Source organism: Lissotriton helveticus, chromosome 2_1 (assembly GCF_964261635.1).
Source record: "Lissotriton helveticus chromosome 2_1, aLisHel1.1, whole genome shotgun sequence".
Taxonomy (NCBI): domain Eukaryota; kingdom Metazoa; phylum Chordata; class Amphibia; order Caudata; family Salamandridae; genus Lissotriton; species Lissotriton helveticus.
This window is the reverse complement of record NC_136059.1, coordinates 1,121,373,592-1,121,399,682: the sequence shown is the minus strand read 5'-3', so window position 1 is coordinate 1,121,399,682 and position 26,091 is coordinate 1,121,373,592. Positions and strand designations below refer to the sequence as shown.

The following is a 26,091-nucleotide window of genomic DNA, read 5'->3' as shown; positions in this document are numbered from 1 at the left end:
GTATCTCTCGTCTCTGGTCTCGATATTCCAGGCAGCCTGCGAGGGCTACCCGGAAGCGCCAGAGCTGGATTTCTCGGCAGGAGAAAAACGGCTTCTCGTTCTCAGCGCGTCAGGAAGGCGGGGCTGCGCCAGCGGGGTCTGCTCTGCTCTGGGCTTCGGCAAGTCTGGCTGCTCCGTCCTCGTCACCACCGCGTGTGTTTGCATAGGGCAATATCGGTAATATTTATACCTTTAAGGTGCCGAGATTGACGTAAGGATGGACATAGATACGTCAATAAGGATGTCATACGACCAGGTCGTTAGCACATTCTTTTGCTGAAGTTCTCGGTGAAATCAAAACAATGGCCGCAGGGTTTTTCCCAAGGTGTCATAGGTTTGATTTGTTTTGAGAACTCCGTATGCCTTATCAGGGGCTGGAGGAATATCGCTTGTCTAATTAGATGGCAAGCGTTATGACCTAATCAGATAACACGCTCCTGTGCCGTAGTGTGGCTTTATCAGATAACGGTTCCTGCATCATGGGGGTTTTCTGCCTCATGGGATGGCTGCTAGTTAACTTGTTAGTTTGTTAACCAGAATAGGGTCAGGAATAGGGGGATCGATACAGAACCTATAGGAATACATCACAGATCGACGAGCTCATTGAAAAACTGGGGGATGCGAAATACATCAGCACCCTCAACCTAACTAAAGGGTACTGGCAAGTCCCATTGCGTGAAAAAGACCGAAAGAAAACAGCCTTCGCCACTCCCGATGGCCTTTACGAATTCAACGTGCTCCCCTTCGGCCTTCATGGGGCACCGGCCACCTTCCAAAGACTGATGAACGAGGTACTGAGAGAACACCAGGAGTACAGTTCGGCCTACCTAGACGACATCATTATATTCAGTCCATCCTGGGAGGAACACCTACAGCACCTACGGATCATTCTACAACAACTCAGCAGAGCAGGACTGCACATCAACTCGAAGAAATCCAGAATCGGGTTCCAAGAGGTCAAATATCTTGGATACGTCCTAGGGCACGGAGTCATAGAGCCCCAACACGAAAAGGTCAGAGCCATAGCCGACACGCCTTTTCCTAGAAGTCAGAAAGAAATGAGAGCCTTTTTGGGGCTAGTGGGCTACTATAGGCGGTTTATTCCCTCTTTTTCAGACATAGCTGCCCCGTTGACCGACACCGTAAAAAAACACTCCACAAACCATGACTTACAGAGCCCCTCCCCAGCAATATGGAAAGCCTTCCAAACCCCGAAGAGAGCCATCACGACAAGCCCGGTACTTGCCTCCCCCGACTTTTCGAAGACGTTTGTGTTACACACGGACGCTTCCGACTACGGAATCGGGGCGGTACTATCTCAAGAGAAAGGGGCTGGAGTGGAACAGCCCATACTCTACATCAGCCGCAAATTGTTTCCCAGGGAGGTGAGGTACCCCACGATCGAAAAAGAATGTCTCGCCATTAGATGGGCTGTCGAGAAACTGAGATATTACCTGGAGGGGCATCACTTCATCCTATACACTGACCATGCACCGCTCTTGTGGATGACTCGTAATATGTCAGACAACCCTAGGGTCATGAGGTGGTTCCTGGCCCTCCAACCATTCCAATTTCAGGTCCGTCACAGAAAGGGGAAGGACAACGCCAACGCCGATGATCTGTCCCGCTATCCTCTCCCCGATCGGGAGAATCCTAGGGGGGAGGGGTGTGACGAGGAGGACCCGGACTCGGGCCCTCCTGGTCTACCTGTTAATGTCTCCCCTCTTTTTGCACAGCACACAGACGCCTGGAAGACGCCAGCGGACGCGACCTATGACCCCGGGATGTATGAAACGAACCCATGTTTCTTTAATTGGGCGGAGCTGGAGCCAGACCCCGCCCACCTAACTCAGGTAAAACCCAGCCCGGACTCTGCTCAGGTGTGTGATACACCCAGAGAAGGAGAAGGAGAGTGGTGGCGAGAGGACGGAGCGGACTGGAGATCGAGGAGAGAGGAAGATTGGTGGACGGCGGAGGAGAGTAGGGAAGAGCGAAGGTCGGAGGAGGAAAGAGAAGATCCGAGGACGGAGGAGGCGACCCCGGTAGAGCAGAGGACGGAGACATCGAGGGAAGAAGAGCGGAGCCCGGAAGGAGCAGGAGGCGGAGACTCCAACGACAAGCCGGGAGGCCAACGGGACGGCGCATCGCCCAGCCACACTTCCTGAGAAGTGTGGCTAGAACAGGTACGGGCTCGCCTCACGGGCTGGGCGGGACGGAGGTGGAGTAAACCACCCTGAGGAGCATTCGGCACACCTAGCGCTAAAACCCCCCCCCCTTCACTTACCGGCACTGGGACAGGGTTGTTATCTGCACGTGTGTGTCCTCACTTCCCCCCCCCCCTTATCAACCGGCTAGGCGGAGCCGGACCAACGCTGGTTTCCTTTTCTTTCTGTCGGCTGCTGAACCACCGGGGACAACGGCGGAAGGGCGGCCTACGACTCCCAGAAGACACCGGGAGAGGCGACTGGGAACCACTAGAACCCCTACAGAGGAGATCGACGACCCCCTCCCCTTCTACCGCCTACCAGTGCAGAAGAGGCGTCTGTACAAATCAATAAAACCCGCTTTGCCAAGAACCCCGTTGTCCGTAAGCCTCTTTGAATCCCCAGGCGAAGTGCAACAGGGACATTGACCTCTGTGGCCAGGATCACCTTACCAAGCCTGAGGACCTAGGAGTAGTCCCAGGAAGACCCCTGTCAACCACACAGCATCTTCAGCATCCTGTAGCCCTTGAATCAGGACCACTCCACAGAAGTCAACTGTAAGGAGCCACTGAATCTGTCAGGAAACAAAGACTGTTTTTCTTCGAGAGGTAACTGTTTCTGTGGACCTTGCAGGTCCGCCTGAATGTCTCCCTGCCAGAGGTGGTTTCCTAAATTAACTCTAAGTAACTGCATTGATACTTAATGAGGTTTTCCGAAAAAGTTTGGAAGTGTCAAATTCATTGAATTTTCCAATGCTTGTTCAAGGTTAAATAAAAAGTGTAAATAAAAAATATTGATATACTCCACCATGTAAATTCTGGATCTCCGGCAAACCTCCGGTGGATCCTTTTAATTTTGGTGTCAAAAATGATATAAAAATCTACATTATTTTTATAAAATGTTGTCAGATGTCTGGAGTGTCTTGTTTATTTCTTCTTCAATTGTTTTGGTCCGTCCTGTTTACATGCGTTACACTTGTTCCTTTATTCTAGCTTGGTCGGTCAGAGCCACAGTGACCCAGGGTTTTTCTAAGGGTTTGACAAACTAAACCTACTGTTTCTAAAGGAGGTCGGTTTTGTTTTACACAATGAGGTCACACAACCACTCCATATAATATACCTAATTTCCTCACAGTGATGTTACACCCTTCCATTCATGGAAACCCTGCCGCCCATGATGCCACTATCCTCAGCCCGGCTGATGGAGTACCATCTTTTGCTGCTGCATCAGGAAGTGCTGGCTCTTTTGGCCTAAGGAGATATTGCGAGGGTAATGACATCAGAAAAGGGTCATGGTTGCTATTCCTGCTACATTTTGGTGCCGAGAAGTGACGGAGGCCTCTGGTCTCTACTAGACTTGCACCCTCTCAACTACATCCCGAAGAAGGAGAAATTCAAAATGCTCACGTTGGCTCAGGTCCTGTCAGCCCTGTAGGCTGGATGGTAATGTTGGACTTGTAGGACGCCTATTTTCACATTTCTCATGTTGCCAGCCCCCATACGTTGCCTAGGGTCCACGGGGGCCAATAGCACTTTCATTTTGCTTTTCTCCCTTGTGCCACACAGATGTTCACAAACGTTGGGTTGCACCCAATCTGCAAAGGGCATGGATACTATTTTACCCCTACCTAGATGACTGGAATCGGGCTCACCCCAGGCAGTCGTCATCCACCTTCAGACTAAGGCGGACCTCCTGCATTCGCTGGGGTTCACTATCAACATGCCAACTCCCTCTCAGATTCTGCCTTTCATCTTCGTCATTCTGGACACAGTGCAGTTTCGGGTCTATACCCTGGGATGGCAAGACCAGAATATTCAGGCAATTATACTGATGTTTTGGCCTCTATCAGGATTTCGGTGAGACTGACTCAGAGGCTATTGGGCCTTATGGTCTCCTGCATCCTGCTGGTGTTACATGCCAACCGGCAGAGGGCATATGGACCTGAAGTCTCAGTGGGCATAGAATCAGGAAATCCTTTTGACCTAGTCCAGATATCAATGGGAACTGCAGAAGACCATGATTTGGTCAGTGGCAGACCCCTCTCACTTCCTCCACCCACAGCTCATAGTGGTTACAGATGCTTCACTTCTGGGTTGCGATTGCCTTCTGGGGGAAGTAGAGATCAGAGGACCCAGATCTCGGGCAGAGTCTCAGCTCCACATCAGCTTGTTGGAGTTGAGGCTGATCCGCTTGGCATTGAAAGCTTTTTTCCCTTCCATCAAGGGAATGCTAGTTTAGGTGTTCACAGACAACACCACGTCATGTGGTACTACAACAAGCAGGCTGTGTGACATTGTGGACATGGTTAGAACATCAGGACATATGCCTGGTCATACAACACCTGGCAGGCTCTGTGAGCGACAGGACAGACAAACTCAGACATTGATGCTTCACAGACCATGAATGGCATCTCCATCCGGAGGTGGTGTGAGGTAAAGTTGGCGACCCATTAACCTTGAAGGTGTGCAGTGAAGAGCAAGGTTCGTGACCAGGTTTCGCCGGTGCTGAGAGGGATGGTTGTCGTGGTGACCTGCGAGTGCCTGCACCCCAAGTGAAGCATTGGCACCCGTAGCAACGCCCTTTACCTACAAGAAGGATTGGAGGAACTTACTGTGTCACTGGAGAGTGACCCACAGATGACCAGCCGCAGCCCTTGCTAGCCGAGAGTGCTACACACTACCGACAGCCGATGCAGACCTCCACAACATCCAAATGTGGAACGCTTCTGGAGACTCTGGTAGAGCCACCCTGGCATCAGCTGGTAAGACCGATCACAGGGACTGAGACAAGTGCTGAAGGGGTACTTGGCCCAGTTGCTCAGAATGCATGGTAGGCCGGGCCCTGGCAAATCATGAGTAAAAGTTCTTAACCCTCACGATTAGGCCCAGTAGCTACTTTCCTTGTGGACCTCTGAAAGGGGTTGACATTCGTGATCACTCTTTATTTTGCACATCTTGAATAACTCACAATCATCCAGGGATCACAGTCCAAACATTAACTTTCATTAAAAAAAATAGGTTGCTGTTACAAGAAATCAGTGGACTAAATGTACTTGGGGTTCTAGTAGAAATTCCCTTGGGTGCATCTACTGCTCTGTAGAACATGCAGATACTACTCAGGACCTAGCCTAAAGAGCTGAGGGGTAATACCAAGTCAACACAGTTGGTTGAGAAGATCAGTTTACTGTGCACTTTGTTGCAGTGCTCAGGACTGTTAGCCCAGGCATGCACCAAATGTGTAGTCTATTTGGTCCCTTAGATTAGGAGCCCCTCAAACTGAGCCAGGAGACTTTTATCTTCACAGAAGGACTTTAGTTACTGTGAAACAAGAAATTTAAAGATTTTGAAGCAATCCAGTAGGAAAATCCAGCATGAATTTAAAAAATGGGTATTGTGGCATAGACAGACTGCGTTGTCATCATTTTATATTACTTTGATCACCTGGGCAGCAGTTTTTAAAAATTAAATATTTCCAACATGTGGTGAACTCATTTCGTGATTTCTATGGCAAATTGTATTGGGTGCTGAGAAAACACTGTCACCTTTCACCCTTAGCAGACAAGCACAAAGAGAGGTGAGCAGGTGAGATCAATTGACTTTTCACCTGTGCACATGCCATTTCTCTCTGTTATGGAGATTTGATTTTAGAACTTGCAGTACTTTGGCTGTTTGTTTATAATAGCCTACATTTCCAAACCAAATTCTCTCCAGCTGCATCTAGCAAGCTCAAGTAAGACTTGACAGCTTTAGGAAAAAAACATTTTAAAGCCTTAATGAAGGTGATGAGGGTGGGATGCCCGTGAACAGGAATAGCAATTTGTTCTGCAATAACCTGGACTATGAAACATCTGCTGTAGGTTTCAGTAGATGATTGCTTTTACAACCTCATTGGCTTTCCCTGTGTATTCCATTTCTTTTCCTGCATCACATGGTCAGCAAAGGGAGCTATGGTACATACTAGAGACAGGGCTCTTTAGATATTTGTCTCCTCTGTTGTTTTCAACCTTCATTTCTTCCTTCTTTTCTTGCTGGCAGGTTTAAGCAGCATGCCCCTCTTGCCTTCTTAGATCCTCACACCAGTGCCTCTCAGTAGTCCCCACAACTAAATATATTAAATGTGACATAGCTTTTTCCACTGGAGCCACCAGGTCATGCACTCACCAGTGCATAATGTACCTTGTAAAGGTTCTGAAAATCTCACTCTTCAACTAGTAGTTGACGCTGGTAAGATCATGTTATAGGTACTCAGTCAGCACTAATGAGCTTTGGTGTTAGAGTGCGCAACAAGTAGCTACAATACCCAGCACTTTCCAATTGACTTTGGAGAGACTAGAGGCCAGATATACAAAGACTAGGTTAACAAAAACTGACCAACCGAAAAATGCATTAGGCAGGTTGCAGTTGTGACCCCTGTAAATGGCTACAGTCTCGGGGAAGGTGGCATGCTTAGGGCACCAGGCCACTATCCCAGGGTTTGCTTTGAAAAATATATATATTTGTTTGTTTTTAAAGCAGCCCCTAGTTCCTGAAAAGGAACAGTACTGCTATTAAAAAAGAAAAGTTTTCCGGTGTGGAAAAATTCAGTGAGAGCAGGCAGTGGTCCTAATGACCCCTGCCTACTCCCCATGAAGATGCCACCATGATTGCCAGAGGGTAAAGGGTCCAAAGGGGACCTCAATGCAAATCCCCTACCACACCAACATGAACATGAGAGTTCATAGCTGGTCAGTGGTTTTCAGCCAGAATTACTGACTCAAACCCTTGATGTGTCAAGGTCCGAATCCGTTATGGAAGGGACCCCTAGAATGCTCCCCATCCAAATAAAGATTCTGAAATCATTTCGAAACCAAAGTGGCTTACAAAAAAACTTTCTGAATTACCAAGTGGCTTCAGTACGTTAAAAGAATCGTAGAGTTTTCGGCTGTTAAAAACCTTAATCTATTAGGCCGCAGATGAGGTGCAAGGAGAGGAGCGTCTTACTCCATTTGATATTTAAACAAATGGTGCACACTAGTGCGCGGAACAGAGGATGTCTGCTAAAGTTGTGGGTACCCATAGCCTCACCAGCGGAGAGGATATCCAGAGCTGCAGGGCTCCCCAGCACCTCGAGGACCGATTGGAGAAAGAACATCTAGTAATTGGAGCTAGAGCTTCACTGTTTAGTTTTTTTTGTCACCTTCAAATAAGTCACTTTTGTCTTTTCATTTAGCTTTAAGTTATTGGTATACCCACTTCTGGTAATTTAATTGTGTAAAAAGATCATAAGAGAGCACTCCCTATGTTGTCACTGGTGTGATGGTGAATTGTTCTCACTATATCAACCCCCCATCTTTAACTTCTCAGTACCGAAGGTCTAATAATCAGCAAATTGGCACAATGTTCACTTCCAGCGGTCATGTCTTGAATAATTGCACTTCGTTGGTATGACCAACAGAGGATACATGTCGGGTTGTGACTCTTGAGGTTTGTCCTTTCTCTGATGGACACCTACTGCGCCGTCAACTGGAGAGGCGAAGTAAAGATCTTCGTTAACATTGTCAATCATTCAGTGTGCCCCACTTTGACATTTCCAGAAGCAGTTAAACCAGCTTGTATGGTGCTGGCACAAACTAGTGTTCTATCTGTTAGAGAATGAACTATAATGTGATGGAAATCATCATAGACAATCGAAAGAATTCTTCTCAGCCATCTAGTGCAAGTGAGGGCTCCGGGTGCTAATCAGAAATCTTATTTCCAAGTCACGGAGTAATTAAGGTGCAACAGTGTGATAGAGAGCACTGTGTCCAGATAAGGTTGGACCTCTAGGTGTCTGTGGAGGGGTATATTCTTGGGTCTATGGCTGTGTATCAGCAGCTTCAAAGCCCGGGAGTCCGTCACAAATGGCACCTCTAACTTGGAAATAAATGGGTCAGATGTTAGTATCAGAATAAATCCTTGAGCATGCCCATCAACAGCAGCATGCAGTTGTTGAAGAGGAGCTGCCATAGGGGTCCCTCCTCTTCAGCCTCTTATGCCATCATTGCTGGACCATTGATGGAAGCTCCCTACACTTATCACTGCTCCTAGCATGAAAAAAGACTTAAATAAGTCAAGTGTGATTCATTAGATCCTCCTGCCTGTTAAGCATTGGTAGTTCAAAAAAATGTTGTGTATACCTTTTTTGAAGCCTAGTAACATATTCAAAAGAATAATCATAGGGATTGGACAATCTTAGCTTCATTCTTTCTACAATTGTCTCATAATATGTAATGAGAATGTTTCTGGGGTACATCTTGGTGCCATTATGTCTTAATTGCTATGTGCTTGATTTTGATTTTGTTATTTGTTTTCCTTGGTATTTTTGCAAGGCAATTTTTTTATTTGTGTTCTTTTCTTGCAGGCCCTGAATCATTCCCATGTTATCAAGTAAACGTCCTCATGGAGGCCCTTGCTAAGTGTGGTGAAAGCTACCAGTATCCCCCTGTGAACTGGGCTTCGATTCTTTCTCCTCTGATGAGGCTTAACTTTGGTAAATAATTTTATCTGGGTTCTCTTTTTATGATTTGCTAGGTATTGCACTATAGTTGTGATCCATGTTCTGTACTTATTTCTTCTGAATGATTGACCTCCACTACATAACATTGTATTTATTGATTCATTGTTCACTTTGCAGCCTCTATCTCTTCAGTACAGACAACCTTTGGATAGCACCAAATGATAATATTTATGTTAACAACGTAGTCCCTACGTCTTCATCAAAAAGACTTTATTCAGTTTGATTGTAACCATAAAAGCACAAGCAAAATAAATACATTTAATAAATACAATTTGCAAAAACATTAAAATACTGCATTTCATTAAAAGAAGTTAAATAAATGAATGGTGCACAAACTGTCCAGCAACACGAATGGAACATAGTAACACAGTAGCTCACATGAAATAAAAAAATGACTACAGCAATTGCATTATAGCTCAAGCAAACATTAAAAATTATATGGGTATCAGATAACAGTTGCAGAAACAGCAGGGCTGTGAGACTTTGTTTAAAATCCAATAAAGGTTTGATATACATATTTCTCAGGTCCGTAAACTATCAGCAGAACAGATTAAAATAAAGGGTATCCTGAGAACTCTTTAAGTCTCAGCCACAGGGCCCCAAAGTGCCCCATGGGTCCCAACCCTTCGGAACAGCCAGAAGATGATGTATAATATTAAGTTAAATCTGGCCAATAAGTATCTGTCCCTGTCATTTTCCAAGTTGCATAAATATGGTTCCATGGAAGGTACAGTTTTAAGCTGCAGGAAGTCCCATTTCAAATGTTTAAAGATCTCCACGTGTTCCCTGCTAAGTGCCTTTTGCTGAAAAGAAGTGTGTTTGAGCCCTTTAATCTCAGCAGGACTCCTAGATTATGGTCTCGAAAATAAGTACTTTCTCCCTAGGTTTCTCAGGACTCCCTTAATGTATGCAATCCTTGGATTCTTTGTAGAATGCGCCATGGACAGGCAGTCTCTCAAGATCAACTTTTTAACTGTGATTCGCTTCCCCGCCATATTTTGATCCAACAAATGAATGGCCTCAAAGCAATCTTGTCTACTAGATACTGCACCCACAGTTCCTTGTGTACGGTACATGCTGGAGTGCTTTTGGGGACCTGCAATACCCGCCTGAGAAACGAGATTTCAATCGGCTGAATGCTGTGGGCTTTTGTGTACCCCCACACTTCACTCCCTTAAAGCACCTCTGTACGTCTTATTTCTGGTCATATCACACTAGTTCTAGGGTTAACTCTAGATTCTGTTGTCCATATGTATTCCATTCCACCTTAGTTGTTAGTTACTATAATAATATGTTCGTAGCATGCATGGCTGTAGATACATATTCTTAGCATACTCCTGCCTTCTGGTGTTGGGTTTGGAACTTTGCAAGAAGTTTTGCTTCAAAAAAATTTGTAGAGTCACAAGTTATGGTGTAACTCATCTTCTTGGTGTACATTGCACATGAGCATCAACTCCACGTTAGTATGTTTTTTCTGCCATTGGGTTGGGACCTGCACCGAGCGGGCTTAGAGTTTGTTGTGTCCTGAACAAGTTTTTGCCTGGCTTTTCAGTTACTTTTGATCCCGTTGTGTCGAATTAGACCAAGCCATGGCACTTTTGTCCCTAATATATGAACACCATAAGCAGCATTGAAAACTGTCCCCATTGTGCTGGGATGTCGAGGGCCTTGCAATCATCGTTGTCTGAGAACCTCCGCAAGGCCTTCACCAGAGAATGCTGCGTGGGTGATGGAACGAACACCCTTTCAGAATTACCCTTGATGCCATTTGAAATATGCTTCGGTGGAACACCAGGAGGTATGTTAATCGTGCTTTTCCCCCATTCACAACAATGCTTCCTGTACGCAGTGCCTCACCTTCAGCTGCAAAAAAAAACTCGGAGAAGAGAATGGTGCCGAGCACGCCTCAACCCAAGTCTGTTGACTCCCATCAGTTGTCAAGTCTTAACCACTCGAAAGGTGTCGAACCATCGGTTCCATGTTAAAATAAAACGATGGCAAAAATATTTTTCCAGAAACATAGACTTTAAAATCTAGATCTTAAATAATTCTATCTTTATGAAAGGTAGGATTAGCATTTAATTGTTTTATTCATCTAATCTCACTTCCCAGTTATATCAGGTCTGGATTTGTTAACCATTCTAACTTCAGTCCTACCGTATTTGGCGGTGGGGGGCAGGGAGAAGGGCTTGCTAATATATTGGTAGTATGACACATTGAGGTTGATATAGACGTGTGATAGTGCATGTACTGCATCGCTTGCAACGACATTGTGGAGGAATGTATATAAATACTATTTTCACATCAACATTGACTTACCTGGTCTTGGCTGGCGATGCAATGGTTCAATGAAGTGGATGCATTTTTGTCATGCGCTGTGATGTCCAATGTAGTGCAGGTATACCGGCAGATTTAGGTACAGGTCTAAAGGTGGGAGGGAAAATACTAATGTGAAATCCAGAGTTTGGCATTTTTAATATTGAAATCTTGTTTTTGCAAAGATGTTTTCAAGTGCATGTTTTCGCTTGCTTTGCAGTGAGGTTATACCTTTGCTATCAAGGCTTTGGTAACCATGTACCCTCAATCAACCTATTGTGTGTATTGGTGCTGCAAAGTATGTAATGTATGGAATTTCTTCAAATGAAAGACTTACTGTAAGTCAATTCATTTATGCTATCTTAGACTCAACAAGATAATCTAGGCTTCATATTGATCGAGAATCGAGGAACCTAGCACAAACTAACTTCATCTCTGGCTCTTGTCATTCTTTTCAGGGGAAGACATCCAGCAGCACTGCATTGAGCTCGCAGTAACCCAAGCACAGTCCTCCCAGAATGCAGCCATGTTCCTAGGGATGTGGGTAGCACCTCCTCTTGTCTACAGCCTTGGTGTAGGTATCTTGCAATAATTGAAGTTTGAAGTTTATTACTTTAGCACAGTTACTTAAAACCATCGCCACAAAACACAAGATTAACACATTTATCCTATTAAAAGAGACAAAGCTAAAAAAACAGCTCTCCAGGCTTAATGACCATTACACATGTAAAGGAAACAGTCTTATAGTTGCTAAAATAAACATATTACAGTGATAGACCTAAAATAAAAGATAAATTATGAGGATACTAAACCAGGGGGCAGAAAAAGTCTGTGATGAGTTTTTGAGGGGGAGGGGGTGGGAGCACAGGATCCACAGAAGGTAAAAAAAGATTGTCCAAAAGTCTCACAAATTTTCCAGACCTTGCAAGTACTTGAATGTCTGTGGACGTGAAGCACAGGGCCGATGCCTCCCAGCATGTCCTGATGCCCCATTTTAAATACAATGGTTTTAAGAGAGACCTTCTAGGGGCAGCCAGGGCGGGGCAGCAGCACAAGAGATGCAGCCATGATTCAGAGAGGTAATTGCACAGTCTACAAGCCCCCCCTCACTTGTTGGGGCCCATCTGTTAAAGGCCGTTGAACGCAGGCCTAGAAGTCGCATAAACATTATGTTCATCCGTGCCGCTGCATTTAAATTTTCCTGGAGATAAGATTGCGGTTTCCCAGGAAGGTACGAGGTGTTCAAGGGAAGCAAAATGGTAGATGTTTTTACAGCCTGAAGGTCCATACGATGGGAGATTAGTTTGACCTGTTTATTGATAAGTTTTTTCCAGACTGAGTATGGAATGGTGTCTGAAAGGAGAGATAAGTTGTCAATCTCTAGCACTGTTATAGCCTTTGTAATCTGAGTGTTCCAGGGGTTACCAGGACTAGAAAGAGTTTCTTTTAGCAGGGATTTTAAGGTATTATCTCCAGCTTTTAATGTCCTTATCAAATATTTCAGAATGTCAGCCTCACAATAGATTGATTGTCTTTGTAAGCCCAGCTCCAAGCGTAGTCTTGCCCGCTGGATGAAACTTGGGAGATGGAAGATTTTTTTAAAGGTGGAAATTTGAGCGAGGTCAAGACTAACAGAGCATGCGCCGGGAAAAGCCTGATGTCCGTAAGTTAGGGCTGGAAGTAGAGTGGCTTTGGTCACCTTCAGAATATCTTGCAATAAGCTGTGGTCTTCACATCTTGGTTGGTATATTACCAGAGCTGTTTATCTTTGTCTTTTGCTGACAACTTGGTTTTTGTCAGAATAAATATATATTTGTCTGTCTTGTATTTTTTACATCACTAGTTTAGATCTGTGACAAAATGTCCTAATAAAGAGATTAGTACAACTCTCTTAATGCCATTCAATACATACCACCACTGATGATTATTACTTCCAAGCGGGTTTTGCCATGCATTTCTCATTGCAGATTCTGTTCAGTAGAAGCCATGTTGAGAATTCTTAGACCAGCTCTGGTACCCTCTGGATCACTCCCTAAGAATGGACCCTATACTTCAGTCTTGGCAACACCTGCAGTTCCAACCCCACTGCCTCCGAACTCCATTCTTCCTTAGGCCCCAGCCTCTGCACCTAGAAATAATGCACAGATAGTGCATTCAATAGTCTGTCAAGCACAGTGCTTAATTTGAACTGGTGATTGCCGCTGGGGAGAACCAGCACCTATTTTTGGGGACTGCCACTTACTTTTCCATATCAAGTATTTCCCGAATGCAGGAGAGGGGAAACACATAAACAGGAAAAAAGGAGGAAGAGAAAGATGGCAAAACAGTCACAATGAGAGAAATCAAGAACCTGAAAGAGCGAGAAAAAGGTTCATGGAGTGTCTGGTAGTGGATTTAAGCCTACCAGCCTTGGTATGCAGCACGTAGACGTTTAATTGCATTGGACGCTGGCTTCTGAGCAGAGCTTCGACTCCCAGCACTCTTTCTTTCACAAATTAGGCACTGGTTTAGCACGATGCATAGTGTCGGTCCCAGAGCCAGTCAGTGCCGGACTGGCCATAGCGGGCACTGGGCAATCCCCCGGTGCCCCGCACGGGTGGGGGGCGGTTTTGGGCCCCTGGGGACCGTTTTTGTTACAGGGCCGTTTTTGCAGCATAGGTGCAAAATCAGCCCTGTACCAAAATAGGCCGAAAACCGGCCGCGGCAAAGAGCTCGGCGGCACATCTGACCAAACCCCCCACCGCCCCCCCTCCCCCCGAGCACCGGCCGAGCACTTTGCCAGGGCCGGTTGTGGTTCCTAATCAGTCTTGGCGCCGTCTTTGGAGTCACTACCACAAACAGCTTCTAAGTCACCTAAAATTAACCAGGTTGAACAAGAGAAAAACAGAACTTGCCTTCAGAACTAGTCTCACCCTAGGGACAACAAATTGTGCATATGGGGATCTTTGGACACCAATGCCGGCCTTTATGTTGACTTACAAAATACCACTGAGTTACTCACCTCTCCAGAAGAAAATTTCCTTCTTGAAAACAGTAGTATGAAAAGCCACAAAACTCTGCAACTGATTTTGCCACCCGAGCAACCAAAACTAATATTTTGATGAAAATCTACAAACTGCTTTGTCAGGCAGACCTTGCTATGGTTTAATAAGGCACTACTTGAATCTGACTTGGCTGCCTAAAAAAAGCCCTTCTCACGCCCAGCAGTCCACAAACAAATTGTCAGGCAAAATAGACCTGCCCTGGGAGACCCCGCCCACCCCCCGCATCCACCCTCCACAAGAGAGCATGGTGGTGAAGGTTTAGTCTCCCAAATAACTTTTCTCCAACATAGAGAATCTAGGAACCTGAATACGATGCACAGAAGCGTTTTTGCTCCTTATTGCCATTGCCACATGCCTATTAGGCTGCTATGCCCATGCCTTACAGGAACTGGAAAAACTGCAGTTTGCTATCCCACTGGACCACATGGAAAAGGCATTCAGCAATTTGGTCAGTGATGAGTGTGGTGCTTCAAAGCAGAACCTGAAGAGCAACTTGGGTTGCACAGATACTGTAGCCCGGTATATAGGCATTGTTATCGCACTACACTGCCATGCCTAGTATGGTCAACTGGCCTTTGAACAGATGTTCTGGACACTTTGATGGACATGCCCTTCGATGGCAAACCTCTTCTTAGAGACAAAGCCAACTCCTCGGTTGCTGGACCTAACCTCACGCGAAGCAGTTCTATCAGCAATGCACCATATTTAGGGGCTATTCCAGAGCTCTCAACCAGTTCAGACACATCGACAAGGTACTGCTCCTTTCGTGGCAGTGGTGGATAAAAGCAGGAGAGGCAGATTCTGTCTTCTGCAAGCCCTGCTGCTTTAAAATATCTATGAGACGCCTACCCAACTCTCTCTCCCCTATCTCCACCACCTTCCAATGGAGGGGGCGGGGTCCCCTTATCAGCCATTTAGAGGCCATCAGTATAGGCCCCTGTGGTGGTTTGTGCCCAAACCACCTTCTCCATCCCTCCAGACTGCATTTCTTCTGTAAGACTGTGCTCTCCAGCACATGCCTTAATCCTGGAGGTGAAGGACCTTGTTTTGCTGAACAGAGGGTTGCATAAAGATGGTGCCTCTGGAAATAAAGGGCACGCCAAATTCGATTGCGGTACGAGGATCATTCTGGATCTTCTCTTCTTAACTTCCTGATTTCAACACATAGGATGACCTTTATAGGTGCTGATGGAGGCACCTCTTCCATCTCAAGGTGGGTCCACTGTTCAGCCCTCTTCAAGTGTAGGCTGTTGTAGTCACAGATGCCTCCTATATGGGCTGGGTGGCCAACTGTCTGTGTGTATCCAAGTACTCCTTGTCATGGGGGTCTTTCTCTTACCCATCGGAGAGAGCGCTACTCAGGACAACAAGATCGTTTACTACATAAACAAGCATGGTTGTATGGGATTATGGCAGTTGATTCACCTGTGTAACTTTGTGCAGCTAAGGGGAATTTTGACAGTTGTGACTTATCTGGCAGTCTCTCAAAGTGAGAGCATAGACTCTTATTCAACTCTCCTTATTAAACCATGAATGGGAGCTGCACTCCAAATTGACAGGGACAATCTTCTCTAGATTTCACTTTCCGTTCCTCACTTTGCGGGAAGATCTGACACAGCTGTTCCTGATCACCTCAGATTAGGCAAGGAGGAACTAGTACGCCGACCTGTTAGCGCTCAGCATTCAGCCGCTTCTTCCTCTTCCCTACAGGGTGGACCTTATGTCACAGCAGGAAGGTCGAGTGCTCCGCCTCAATCCACGAACGCTGTGTCTACACACATGGACATTGAATGGTGCTAGCTAGAGTCCTTTTGCCTCCCTGGTAGAAGTTGGGGCATTGTTTTGTCTGCCAGAAACTTCTCTATGAAGTCAATTTATGCATGTTGCTGGAACATGTTTGTACAATTGACATGAGTCGTAAGGCTTGGATCCCTTTAAGTAATGTCACAAGGGCTGGCAGTGTCTGCAGGCCAGGGTCTGCTTTCATGCATCTCCTTGATTACTTGTTGTTTAGGTCACTTTAAGTGGCTTCTTTTCTGAAAGGTTTGCTTTACCTTAAGACCCTTGCCTGGCTTTAACAGTTTTTAAACCCATCTAGACTGGTCCTCCATACTTGCCTTTCCTTCTTGCCCAGAGTGGTTTGGTTCTTTCAAATGGCCTGGTTTATAGCTCTTCTGACTTCTTTCCTGCCTCTCATTCCACCAAGGTAGAAAACAGACTGAATACAAGGCGTGCATTCTTTTACTTCTCTAACGAGAGAGACTGTGACAAACTAGCCTTTTTATGTGAGGTTCTCATAGGTATCAAGAAGGGTATGCCTTGGCCAAGAAGGTTCAGATGAAGAGCGTTTGTGCCAACCCCAAAGCTCTCACCAGAGGGTTCGTGATGCTAACATCTGCCGAGCAGCCATGTGGTCACCTTTTCGTATATTTGCTAAACAGTACTGCCTCACAGCCCTAGCACAGAGTGCCTAGGCAGTACTATACGACTTCCTTAGTTAATTGGCACTACTGATACCCACTCACTGGAGCTTTTACATTGGGACTCATTCTTAAAGTGAGAAATCTGTACGAAGAGGTACTCATCAGAAGTGAATGTTACCTTTGGTAAAGATATTTCTGGTGGACACAAACTTTCTGTAGATTCCTCACTTCTTTCCTCTCCTGATAAGTCAGTGCTGTATATGATACGATTCCAAGATATGCAAATGTATTATGTGCTGTTATTGACACTGTTCTTGATGCTCTCAGTAGCTCACTGGGGCATCTGGAACTAACATCAGCGTACAGGTTAGCACCTTTAATATGCTACTGGTGCCTTGACTGGTAGGTACAGTCTCATTGCACCACCTTCAGGGCCAGACTGGGAAGCAAAACAGGCCCTGGGAAAGTGCTCAGCCGGCCCCTGGAGGTTTGGGGGTGCGGTCGCGCTGTTTACCAGGACGGGTTTCGGCCGATTTTGTTACAGGGGCATATCTTGCAGCTATGCTACAAAAGCGTCCCTGTTACAAAAACGGCCGCCCAGGGGCCCAAAACCAGCCCTCACCCTGGCGGCCCACCAGGGAAACGCCCAGTGCCAGCTATGGCCAGTCCGGCCCTGACCACCTTGTGTTGTTTCAGAACTGCTGTGGGGGCAAGCTTCTCCCAAGATGTCTGATGCCTAGGGAATATTCATAAAGTGATGAATATGCAGTAAGATTATGTATCCACCAGAAATATTGTTACAAAGGGAAGAAACTTTTACTACACTGCTCTGCCCTATCTCTGTGAATCCCTAGGTGAGTGGCGTGAACTGTTAAGGCCCCTCTACCACAAGATAAAGTACAAAACAAGAGTGTCCCACACGACCTTCATTTTACTCTGTCTCAGCATTGTTTCAGTGTATCCTAGGCACTATCTGTTCAAATTCTTCCATCGGGACATCTACTCGCAGTACTTAAATATTGTCTGAACATGACTATACCAATAAAGTGAGAAACTATCACCCAATATCTTCCCCAGAGTTGCACATTGAGATTACTCAATTTGCACACTCAGTGTTGTTATTATTTCTCCACTGCTGAGCAGGGGTGAGGTTGCTGGAGGCAAACATGTTATTCCCAGAAGGGAAGGCCTTCATATGCCCACTGTAACACTCATTTGTGGCCATTTATAAGCCACTGTGTGACTGCTGCATTATTCAGTGTGGGGCCTATATACAAACTGCATTTGGTAATACATTTAGTTTTACTAAAATAGTTCTACTAACATACTACAAAATGGAATCTACTAACCTGCATGTGGCGTGCAAGCCTAATGCCTGTGTTTTTTATGCGTAGAGATCTCTACACATGTGTATATGTTTTAGTAGTAAATTTGGGAGGGACAGAGGAGTGTTGAAAAATTGGAAATACTTCCTGCTGAATGGAAGGGGCTGAGAGAGGATTAAGGAGAGGTTAGGGAAAGGTAGGCACCCACTCATAAAAGACTAATCCCACTTCTTTTTTTTCTTTTTTTTTTTTATTGTTGACAGGCTGACAAAAAAAAATACATTAATACATGAGTATACATACATGGATTATATCGTATAGCATTGATACATAATTTTGTGTGCATTGATTATATCATATAGCATATAATAAAGCAAATAGACCATTGGGTGTAAAGAATAAATAAAGGGCCAACAAATAAGAAGAAGGAGATGAAAAAAGTAGAAAACAATAATATTTTCTTTCAATAAACATACAAATTATATTATCCAGAAGATACCTGGGTCATTCCATAAAAGATCCCCAATTTTTTTCGTGTTTTCTTATTGCGCGTATTCCCCTAATGTTTGCTAAAGCTAATTCCATTGAGTGTATTTCAGTCACCAATGCCCACCAGTTCCAAACCGTTGGTGTTTCTGGGCTGATCCAAGCTCTAGCCAGGGTTAGCTTAGCACATGACATAAGTACCGTGGCCAGAGCGGCCTGTGAAAAAGGAACAGGATATATGTCTAGTAAAACAGAAGTGGCCGTAAATGTAGGCAACTGAACCTTTTTCATTTTTAAAACATTTTGAATATCGCACCAGAAAATCTTAAGGTTGGGGCAAGAAAACAGCATATGTGCCAAATCAGCTGCTTCAGTAGAGCATTTGGGGCATTTTGTACGATCACTATAGATATTATTAGGTGTCCATTTAGAAATTCTTTCCGGAGTGTAATATAGCAGACAAGTTGTTCTAAATTGTTGGAGTCTTAGGCTAGATGACCGCACTCTTTTGTTTATATTTATTAAAGAGCGCTCAATCTGTTTAGGTGTTATATTTGAGCCCAATATTCTGCTCCATTTGCCTGCTAATTTAGTGCAATCATTTGTTCTAAAGTCGATTAAGGTTCTATATGCATCACTTATCGCAGATTTATTTTTTAAAGAATATAAGCAGGTCCAAATGTCGCATTCAGAAGCCTCTAAGATTTGTTTTTATTAATCAAATAGTCATGTAGCTGTAAATGTTTGTATCTCATATTCTCGGACAGGTTATAAAGCAGTTTAAGAGTAATAATAATAATAATCTTTATTCGGTTTTTTGGCAGTTGCAAAACCATAAAAGATGACATAATTATACAAACTTTCAGTTAAAAAATTGCGATTAAGTATACTGTAAAAAGGTCAAATTGCCAGTAATTTACATAGGGTATAAGTTAGTACTTTGCTTTTACAAATTGTTTCTGTGTCTCACAATACACTTTAAAAAATTTAGTACATGGTACACAGTGCATTCAGAGTCCAGCGATTGGAGTGCCAGCAGGGCTGGACGACATTGTCTATAACCCCATTTTTTTAATAAAGGAAGAAGCCATGTCTTACGATGGGTATAATAAAACTTGCAAAAAAGTATTGTATGGATGGTGGACTGTTGTGAGTAATCGTCACAGGGGCACAGGTCCATCTGAGTTCTCCAGTTATTTTTATCCGGAAATGTCACTAATCTGAAGAATAGGTTCATTCTGAACCTTGTTAAGAGCATCTTTTCGTACGTGGTGATTTCTAGAGTCAAATATGGCTGAATTTTCAGAGATTGCTGTATGATGATTGCGTGTATAACAGATTTTTTTGTAATCAGCGAAGATAGTCTCAGGGAATCCAAGTGGTTCAATGCAATTTGCTTTAGTTCTTTTTTGGATATTTCCTTTAGTTTTTCTGGATTGTGGTAATATTGTTCAAGACCCAGATCACAAAAGAAATGTCTTATATAGGAGAGCCAAGCTATTTTATTGGCATGGTCCAACTCCATTGTGTCCTGAAGGATACTTTTTGTCAAGGTGTTTTCTTCGGATAGCCAGACTCTCCTCCAAAGCATAAGAGGTTGGATTTTAATGAGATCTTCAATATAAGAGATTCCCAGTTCTACATGTGAGGCAAAGGTGGAGGTACCTCGTGGGGTTGATAGAAGGAATCTCATGAAGATATTTTCCTCTTTTTGTAAGGAGCCAATGTTTGTGTGCCCACAGATCCCTGCGCCATATAATGCGATGGATTGGCATTTTGCGGCATAGATCTGTAGCAGTTCCACTGGAGATCTTTTCCCGAGTTTATTTGAAAATTTCATCAGTGCCAATATAGCTCGTTTAAAAAGATGTCTCCTTGCCTCTACCGCCACTTTCCAGTTTAGGGCATCATCTATCATGATGCCTAAGTAGGGGTATTGTGAGGTTTTTTCGATTTTTTGATCTTTCAGAAAGATGGACTTTACAGGTTTTCTTGTTCCACCGACTACCATCACAAAAGTTTTTTTAACATTTATGTGCAAGTCCAAAGCGGCCATAAAATCTGCATATTTGGATAATGATTTCTGCAGTTCATTCGGGGTTCGAGCTAAAATGACTGCGTCGTCCGCGTAGAGCAGTGCGGGGATCAGGCGTGCTTTTACTCTTGGGAGGTCTCTCCCCCCTCTCAACATAGACTCTTCAAGACCATTCGTATAGAGTGAGAAGAGAAAGGGGGCCAAGACGCAGCCTTGCCTCACTCCCCGCTCTACCCTAAATGGTGCTGTTAGTTCTCCTCTTGTCCCATACCTCACTCTCGCCGTGGCTTCACTGTAAAGCTCCCTTAGGAAGTCCAAAAGGGGAGGATCTACCCCCATTTCGCTCAGTAGCGACCATAGCTTAGAATGTGAGACACAGTCAAATGCGGAGGACAAATCCACATATGTCATGTAAATGGTACCTGTTTTGGCATGGATGTATTTAGATGTTAATAGACTAAGGTTTAGTGCTTGTTCGATGGTACCAAAGCCCTCCCTGAAGCCGAACTGTAGGTCCGACAGGATGTTTTTGTCTGATGCCCACTGTTGCAGCTTTCCAAGGAGGACTCTGCCAACCACTTTGCCCAGAGAGTCAAGAAGCGAGATTGGACGGTAGCACTTGGCATCTTGTCGATCCCCCTTCTTGAAAATTGGGACCATTATAGATTATGACCATGAATCAAACAGCCCGAGTTTCATTGTTGCTGTACAAACTCTCATGATTATTGGAGCCCAAAGGTCGGGGAGAAATTTGAAAAGGTCAACTGGGACCCCATCAGGGCCAGGGGCTTTCCCAGACTTACTTGAGGATAGTGCCATTTCAAAGTCCTGTAGATCGAGTTCCAGAGAAATAGGAAAGGCGACTGGGTTGTTATTAAAGTGATGTGCTTCGCTATTGGGTGTCAGTTGGAAAATTTTCGAAAAATGGTTCACCCATGTTGACTCATCAATAGCCACATCTAATTTTGGACCGCTGGAATCCGTTAGCAAAGGAGATTTAACTATTTTCCAGAAAGCCTGGCTGTCTTTCAAGAGAGCACTCTCGTGCAAGGCCTTCCACAGAGATATTTTTAGTTCTTTTTTCCTTGTTTTCCTGGCAGTGTTATATTCCCGCCGAAGGTCTTGGATCTTTATTTTGTCTCTAATTGATTCGCCAAGAGCCTTCCTCAAGTTGGTCTGGGCTTTAGTACAGTCTCGGTTAAACCAACCCGTGTGGTTTTTCTTATTTTGGTTAGAAGTTCTGGTTAATAGGGTTTTGACCCGGTCTATTATAACATTAAAATTTTCCAGGATTTGGTTCGGTTCCGCATGAGGGTCAAGGCAGGTCAATATGTTTTTGTATGCAGAAGTAACTAGCCTTTTTGTAGGAACATTGGGATCTACTTTATCCCATCTAATTGTAAAACCGTTACTTTTACCCAGTTCAATCCTGTTCTGTGTTAGCGTATTAGCTATGTTTGCCATCAGAGATTTTGGTTGATGTATTTGGAGGAGTAGACTTAGCGCACAGTGATCGCTGAGATGATTTTCCAGGATTTTGAAAGTACTGATTTGGGCTTTCAAGCCTTCTGTAACTATTACATAGTCTACAGTAGTCTCATGGCCCCTTCCTCTGTACGTAGATTCTAATTTATTGGTTGACTGTTGGACAGGATTTATTATTTGCAAGTCCAGATCAGAAAGTATTTTATTCATCGCTGGCCCCACTCCTGAGTGGATAAAATGGGTTAGAGGATTGCCATGCTCGTCCACCATTCCACAGGTACAGATGTTGGGGCAAGAATGTAGGTTGAAATCACCACCCCATATTACGTAGGCATTAGCCGTTTTCTGTTTGATATAAGAGTGTTCAGTTATTTTGTCTTGGATTAGAGAAAGGACACTCACAAAGTTATCAGCATCCATATTATTGTATATGTTTATTATTGTAATAAAGAGTTTTTTTCCTATGGTAAGAGTGAGGATCTGAAAGTTCAGAAGGAGGTCTACCTTGAGAATCTTTGTTTCGGCAATTGTATTGGCCATGTATATTACTAAACCCCCTTTAGGTCTTCCTGAGATACTGGGGAGGGCGGGAGATATGAACGTCCTGTACCCCACGAGATGAAGGGGTGTCGTGGCCCAGGTCTCTTGTAGGCAAATGATTTGATTGTCCTTCAAGAATGCGGCTGCCGAGCCGTCCTCAATCTTGTTTCGGAGACCGGCCACGTTCCAGAAGATCACGGAAAGCTGGGTAGGTGCATATTCTAATACATCATTGGTTGTTTGTGGTGGGAGTGGAGTAAAAGAGGAAGGTGCCAGGGTTATTAATGAGTGCTCCGGGGAAGTTATTGGTCAATCGACCATTTCCAGGCCACTGAACCTGTTCGTGGTCGGGATACCTAGCCAATGTTGCCCATTATTGGCATCTCCATAGTTAGGTCCGTAAGATTGGTGGGATGGTCTCTCCCACTGCTCCCAGTTTCTGAATCTATTTTGTGGGCCCACGACCTGCCATGGTGCTTCTCTCTGATGGTAGTTCTGATAAGGTGGGCACCAGGAATTGGTAGAATCACTGAATCGCATTGATAAGTTTGGGCCGGCAATATCTAACTCCCATGGCTGCGGGATTGGTTTCCTCCAGATGTTGTTGGTGTTACGTGTAAAGTTGTTATTATTATACCTCTTTGGGTAGAAATAGGACAATGGTCTTGTTACAATCCCCCCTAAGGAGTTGTTATATTCCCCGGAACAGATATATTCAGCTATACTGGGATCCTCAAACGTAATTACTATGCAGTCTCCCCGGATGGATTTTTTCTTATAACCTACCCACGGGGCCCGGGATACTGATGCTATTTTGCTTTTCCAGTGTGGCGGGACGGGGCGATTTGAATTCAACCAATACTGGACTTTGTTTTTTAGTGACCAGTTGGGTTCCGACCCCTCGCCTGTGAGTTCGGAGACCCCCGTCATAACTACCACATACGGAGAAGCCTCAGGTGGCAAATGTAATGTAGGGGTTTGTTCACTTGTCCCTCTCAGGGCACCTTTTGCTTGTGGTGGCTTTGTGTTTGTTATAAGAGGAGTTTTAGAGGCAGGTGTTTTTACAGTTGGGGTATTTACTGTTGGTGTTGATTGGGAACTGGCTTGTGGGGGAATGACTTGGAACGTGGGAGTTGACTTTTGTGCAGTGGGAAGGTTTATTGGGAGGGTTATTGTGGTTTGTCTTTTAGACTGCGGGGGAGGTAGAGTTACAGATTTCTTAGGTACAGGGGAAGTAGTTGGTGGATTTGAAGGTAGTTTAGTGTAGGGTTGTGGGGATATAGATTTGAGAGAGCCAGTAATTTTTGTTAGCTGACATTCTATATTACTGAGTCTAGATTCTAACGGACGAATGTAGGAATTTAAGAGGGAGGCTATCTCTTTAATTAGTCTTGCTGAATCTCTTTGTCTTCCTGAATGTAGTGGGCTTGGAGGGTCTGGGATTAAAGATTCTCGGAAGTCATGTGGTAAGTGATGTATTGTTACCACGTTATTAGTTGGGGAAGTAGTGTGATTGGGTAGCACTGAAGGAATTGTGTCAGTTACCAAAATTGGGTGCTCGATTACTATGGAATTTGCAATGTGAACTAGCTTTTTCTTTGAATTCCGTTTCTTTATGGCTCCCTCCCGTCTCCCTCTTATTTGCCTTGTTTCTTCAGGTGTAGGTTCAGGAAAGATATCAGGGGTTTTTTCAAGGTCACTTTCTGTAAAGGTTACAGATAATTGGGATGCTGAAAGGTCGACATTATTTGGGAGGCTAAGTCTATTTGTAGTCACCCCCGTTAGAATTGTGGCTGGCTGTGCTTCAGGAGTTTTTGCAGTTGCAAGTGGTCCCATTGAGGATCGACGAGCAATTGCAAGGTCAGTAGAAACTCTACCCTCGATTAGACTTATACTCTGGTCAATAAATGTATTTGCTTTGGCCAAGAAGTCATCCATTGGACCTAGTAATATTTCCCCTATTCCGTTTTTCTTAGATTTTTTCTGCTTGGAGGCTCTCGTGTTCATTTTGCAATGAATGTTCACCTTAGAAGGTTACTATATTGCCTGAACCGGTTGTGAAAAAAGATCAAGAAGATAATGGATACCTGTGCTGGGTTGATCAAAGTGTAGGTCTTAGGGGGGTGGGCCGGACCGGACTCTCCCGTTCTCGAACGGCCTCAAACGGCCCGCTCTTTGCCCGGTCTTCGCCCCGGGCTCCGTCCCGCGCGCGTCCCGCGCCGCGGAAAAGATGATGACAGTGAAATACGTATAGGCGGTGGGCGTGGCCGCCGGGGGAAGAGGCACCAGCTGGGCTGACTGCGGAATGCTGGTCCTCGCAGTCCCCCGGTCGGTGCCCTCCGCACTAGAACGCGCCTCTGAGCCTCTAAGCCTCGACCCACAGGACTCAAGCTGGGAGCGATGACAGGTCTTGCCGATTGCAAGACACGCTCTCACCAGCGAGTCCACCGCAGTGGGGAGGCTGTGGTTCCAAAACAGTTGCAGGCGCTATGTGGCTATGTCCGTGGCAAGCAGCAAAGAGCAAGAGAGACGCTGTGAGTGGCACCCGCGAAGCGGGTGTCGCGAAAGGTAATGAGGCCGGGAGGCGGTGGGCGTGGCCGCCGGGGGAAGAGGCACCAGCTGGGCTGACTGCGGAATGCTGGTCCTCGCAGTCCCCCGGTCGGTGCCCTCCGCACTAGAACGCGCCTCTGAGCCTCTAAGCCTCGACCCACAGGACTCAAGCTGGGAGCGATGACAGGTCTTGCCGATTGCAAGACACGCTCTCACCAGCGAGTCCACCGCAGTGGGGAGGCTGTGGTTCCAAAACAGTTGCAGGCGCTATGTGGCTATGTCCGTGGCAAGCAGCAAAGAGCAAGAGAGACGCTGTGAGTGGCACCCGCGAAGCGGGTGTCGCGAAAGGTAATGAGGCCGGGAGGCGGTGGGCGTGGCCGCCGGGGGAAGAGGCACCAGCTGGGCTGACTGCGGAATGCTGGTCCTCGCAGTCCCCCGGTCGGTGCCCTCCGCACTAGAACGCGCCTCTGAGCCTCTAAGCCTCGACCCACAGGACTCAAGCTGGGAGCGATGACAGGTCTTGCCGATTGCAAGACACGCTCTCACCAGCGAGTCCACCGCAGTGGGGAGGCTGTGGTTCCAAAACAGTTGCAGGCGCTATGTGGCTATGTCCGTGGCAAGCAGCAAAGAGCAAGAGAGACGCTGTGAGTGGCACCCGCGAAGCGGGTGTCGCGAAAGGTAATGAGGCCGGGAGGCGGTGGGCGTGGCCGCCGGGGGAAGAGGCACCAGCTGGGCTGACTGCGGAATGCTGGTCCTCGCAGTCCCCCGGTCGGTGCCCTCCGCACTAGAACGCGCCTCTGAGCCTCTAAGCCTCGACCCACAGGACTCAAGCTGGGAGCGATGACAGGTCTTGCCGATTGCAAGACACGCTCTCACCAGCGAGTCCACCGCAGTGGGGAGGCTGTGGTTCCAAAACAGTTGCAGGCGCTATGTGGCTATGTCCGTGGCAAGCAGCAAAGAGCAAGAGAGACGCTGTGAGTGGCACCCGCGAAGCGGGTGTCGCGAATGGTAATGAGGCCGGGAGGCGGTGGGCGTGGCCGCCGGGGGAAGAGGCACCAGCTGGGCTGACTGCGGAATGCTGGTCCTCGCAGTCCCCCGGTCGGTGCCCTC

At 45.7% G+C, this 26,091-nt stretch overlaps 1 protein-coding gene across 1 annotated transcript in view; it reads left to right on the top strand.

Annotated features, from left to right (window-relative positions):
* FOCAD (focadhesin) overlaps positions 1-26,091 on the top strand; it is a 1,210,644-nt gene that overhangs the window by 1,026,451 nt on the left and 158,102 nt on the right. Inside the window, exons 38-39 of the mRNA XM_078675948.1 lie at positions 8,622-8,750; positions 11,552-11,667. Of these exons, the coding sequence (XP_078532074.1) occupies positions 8,622-8,750; positions 11,552-11,667 (245 nt within the window). The remainder of the gene's footprint in view (positions 1-8,621; positions 8,751-11,551; positions 11,668-26,091) is intronic.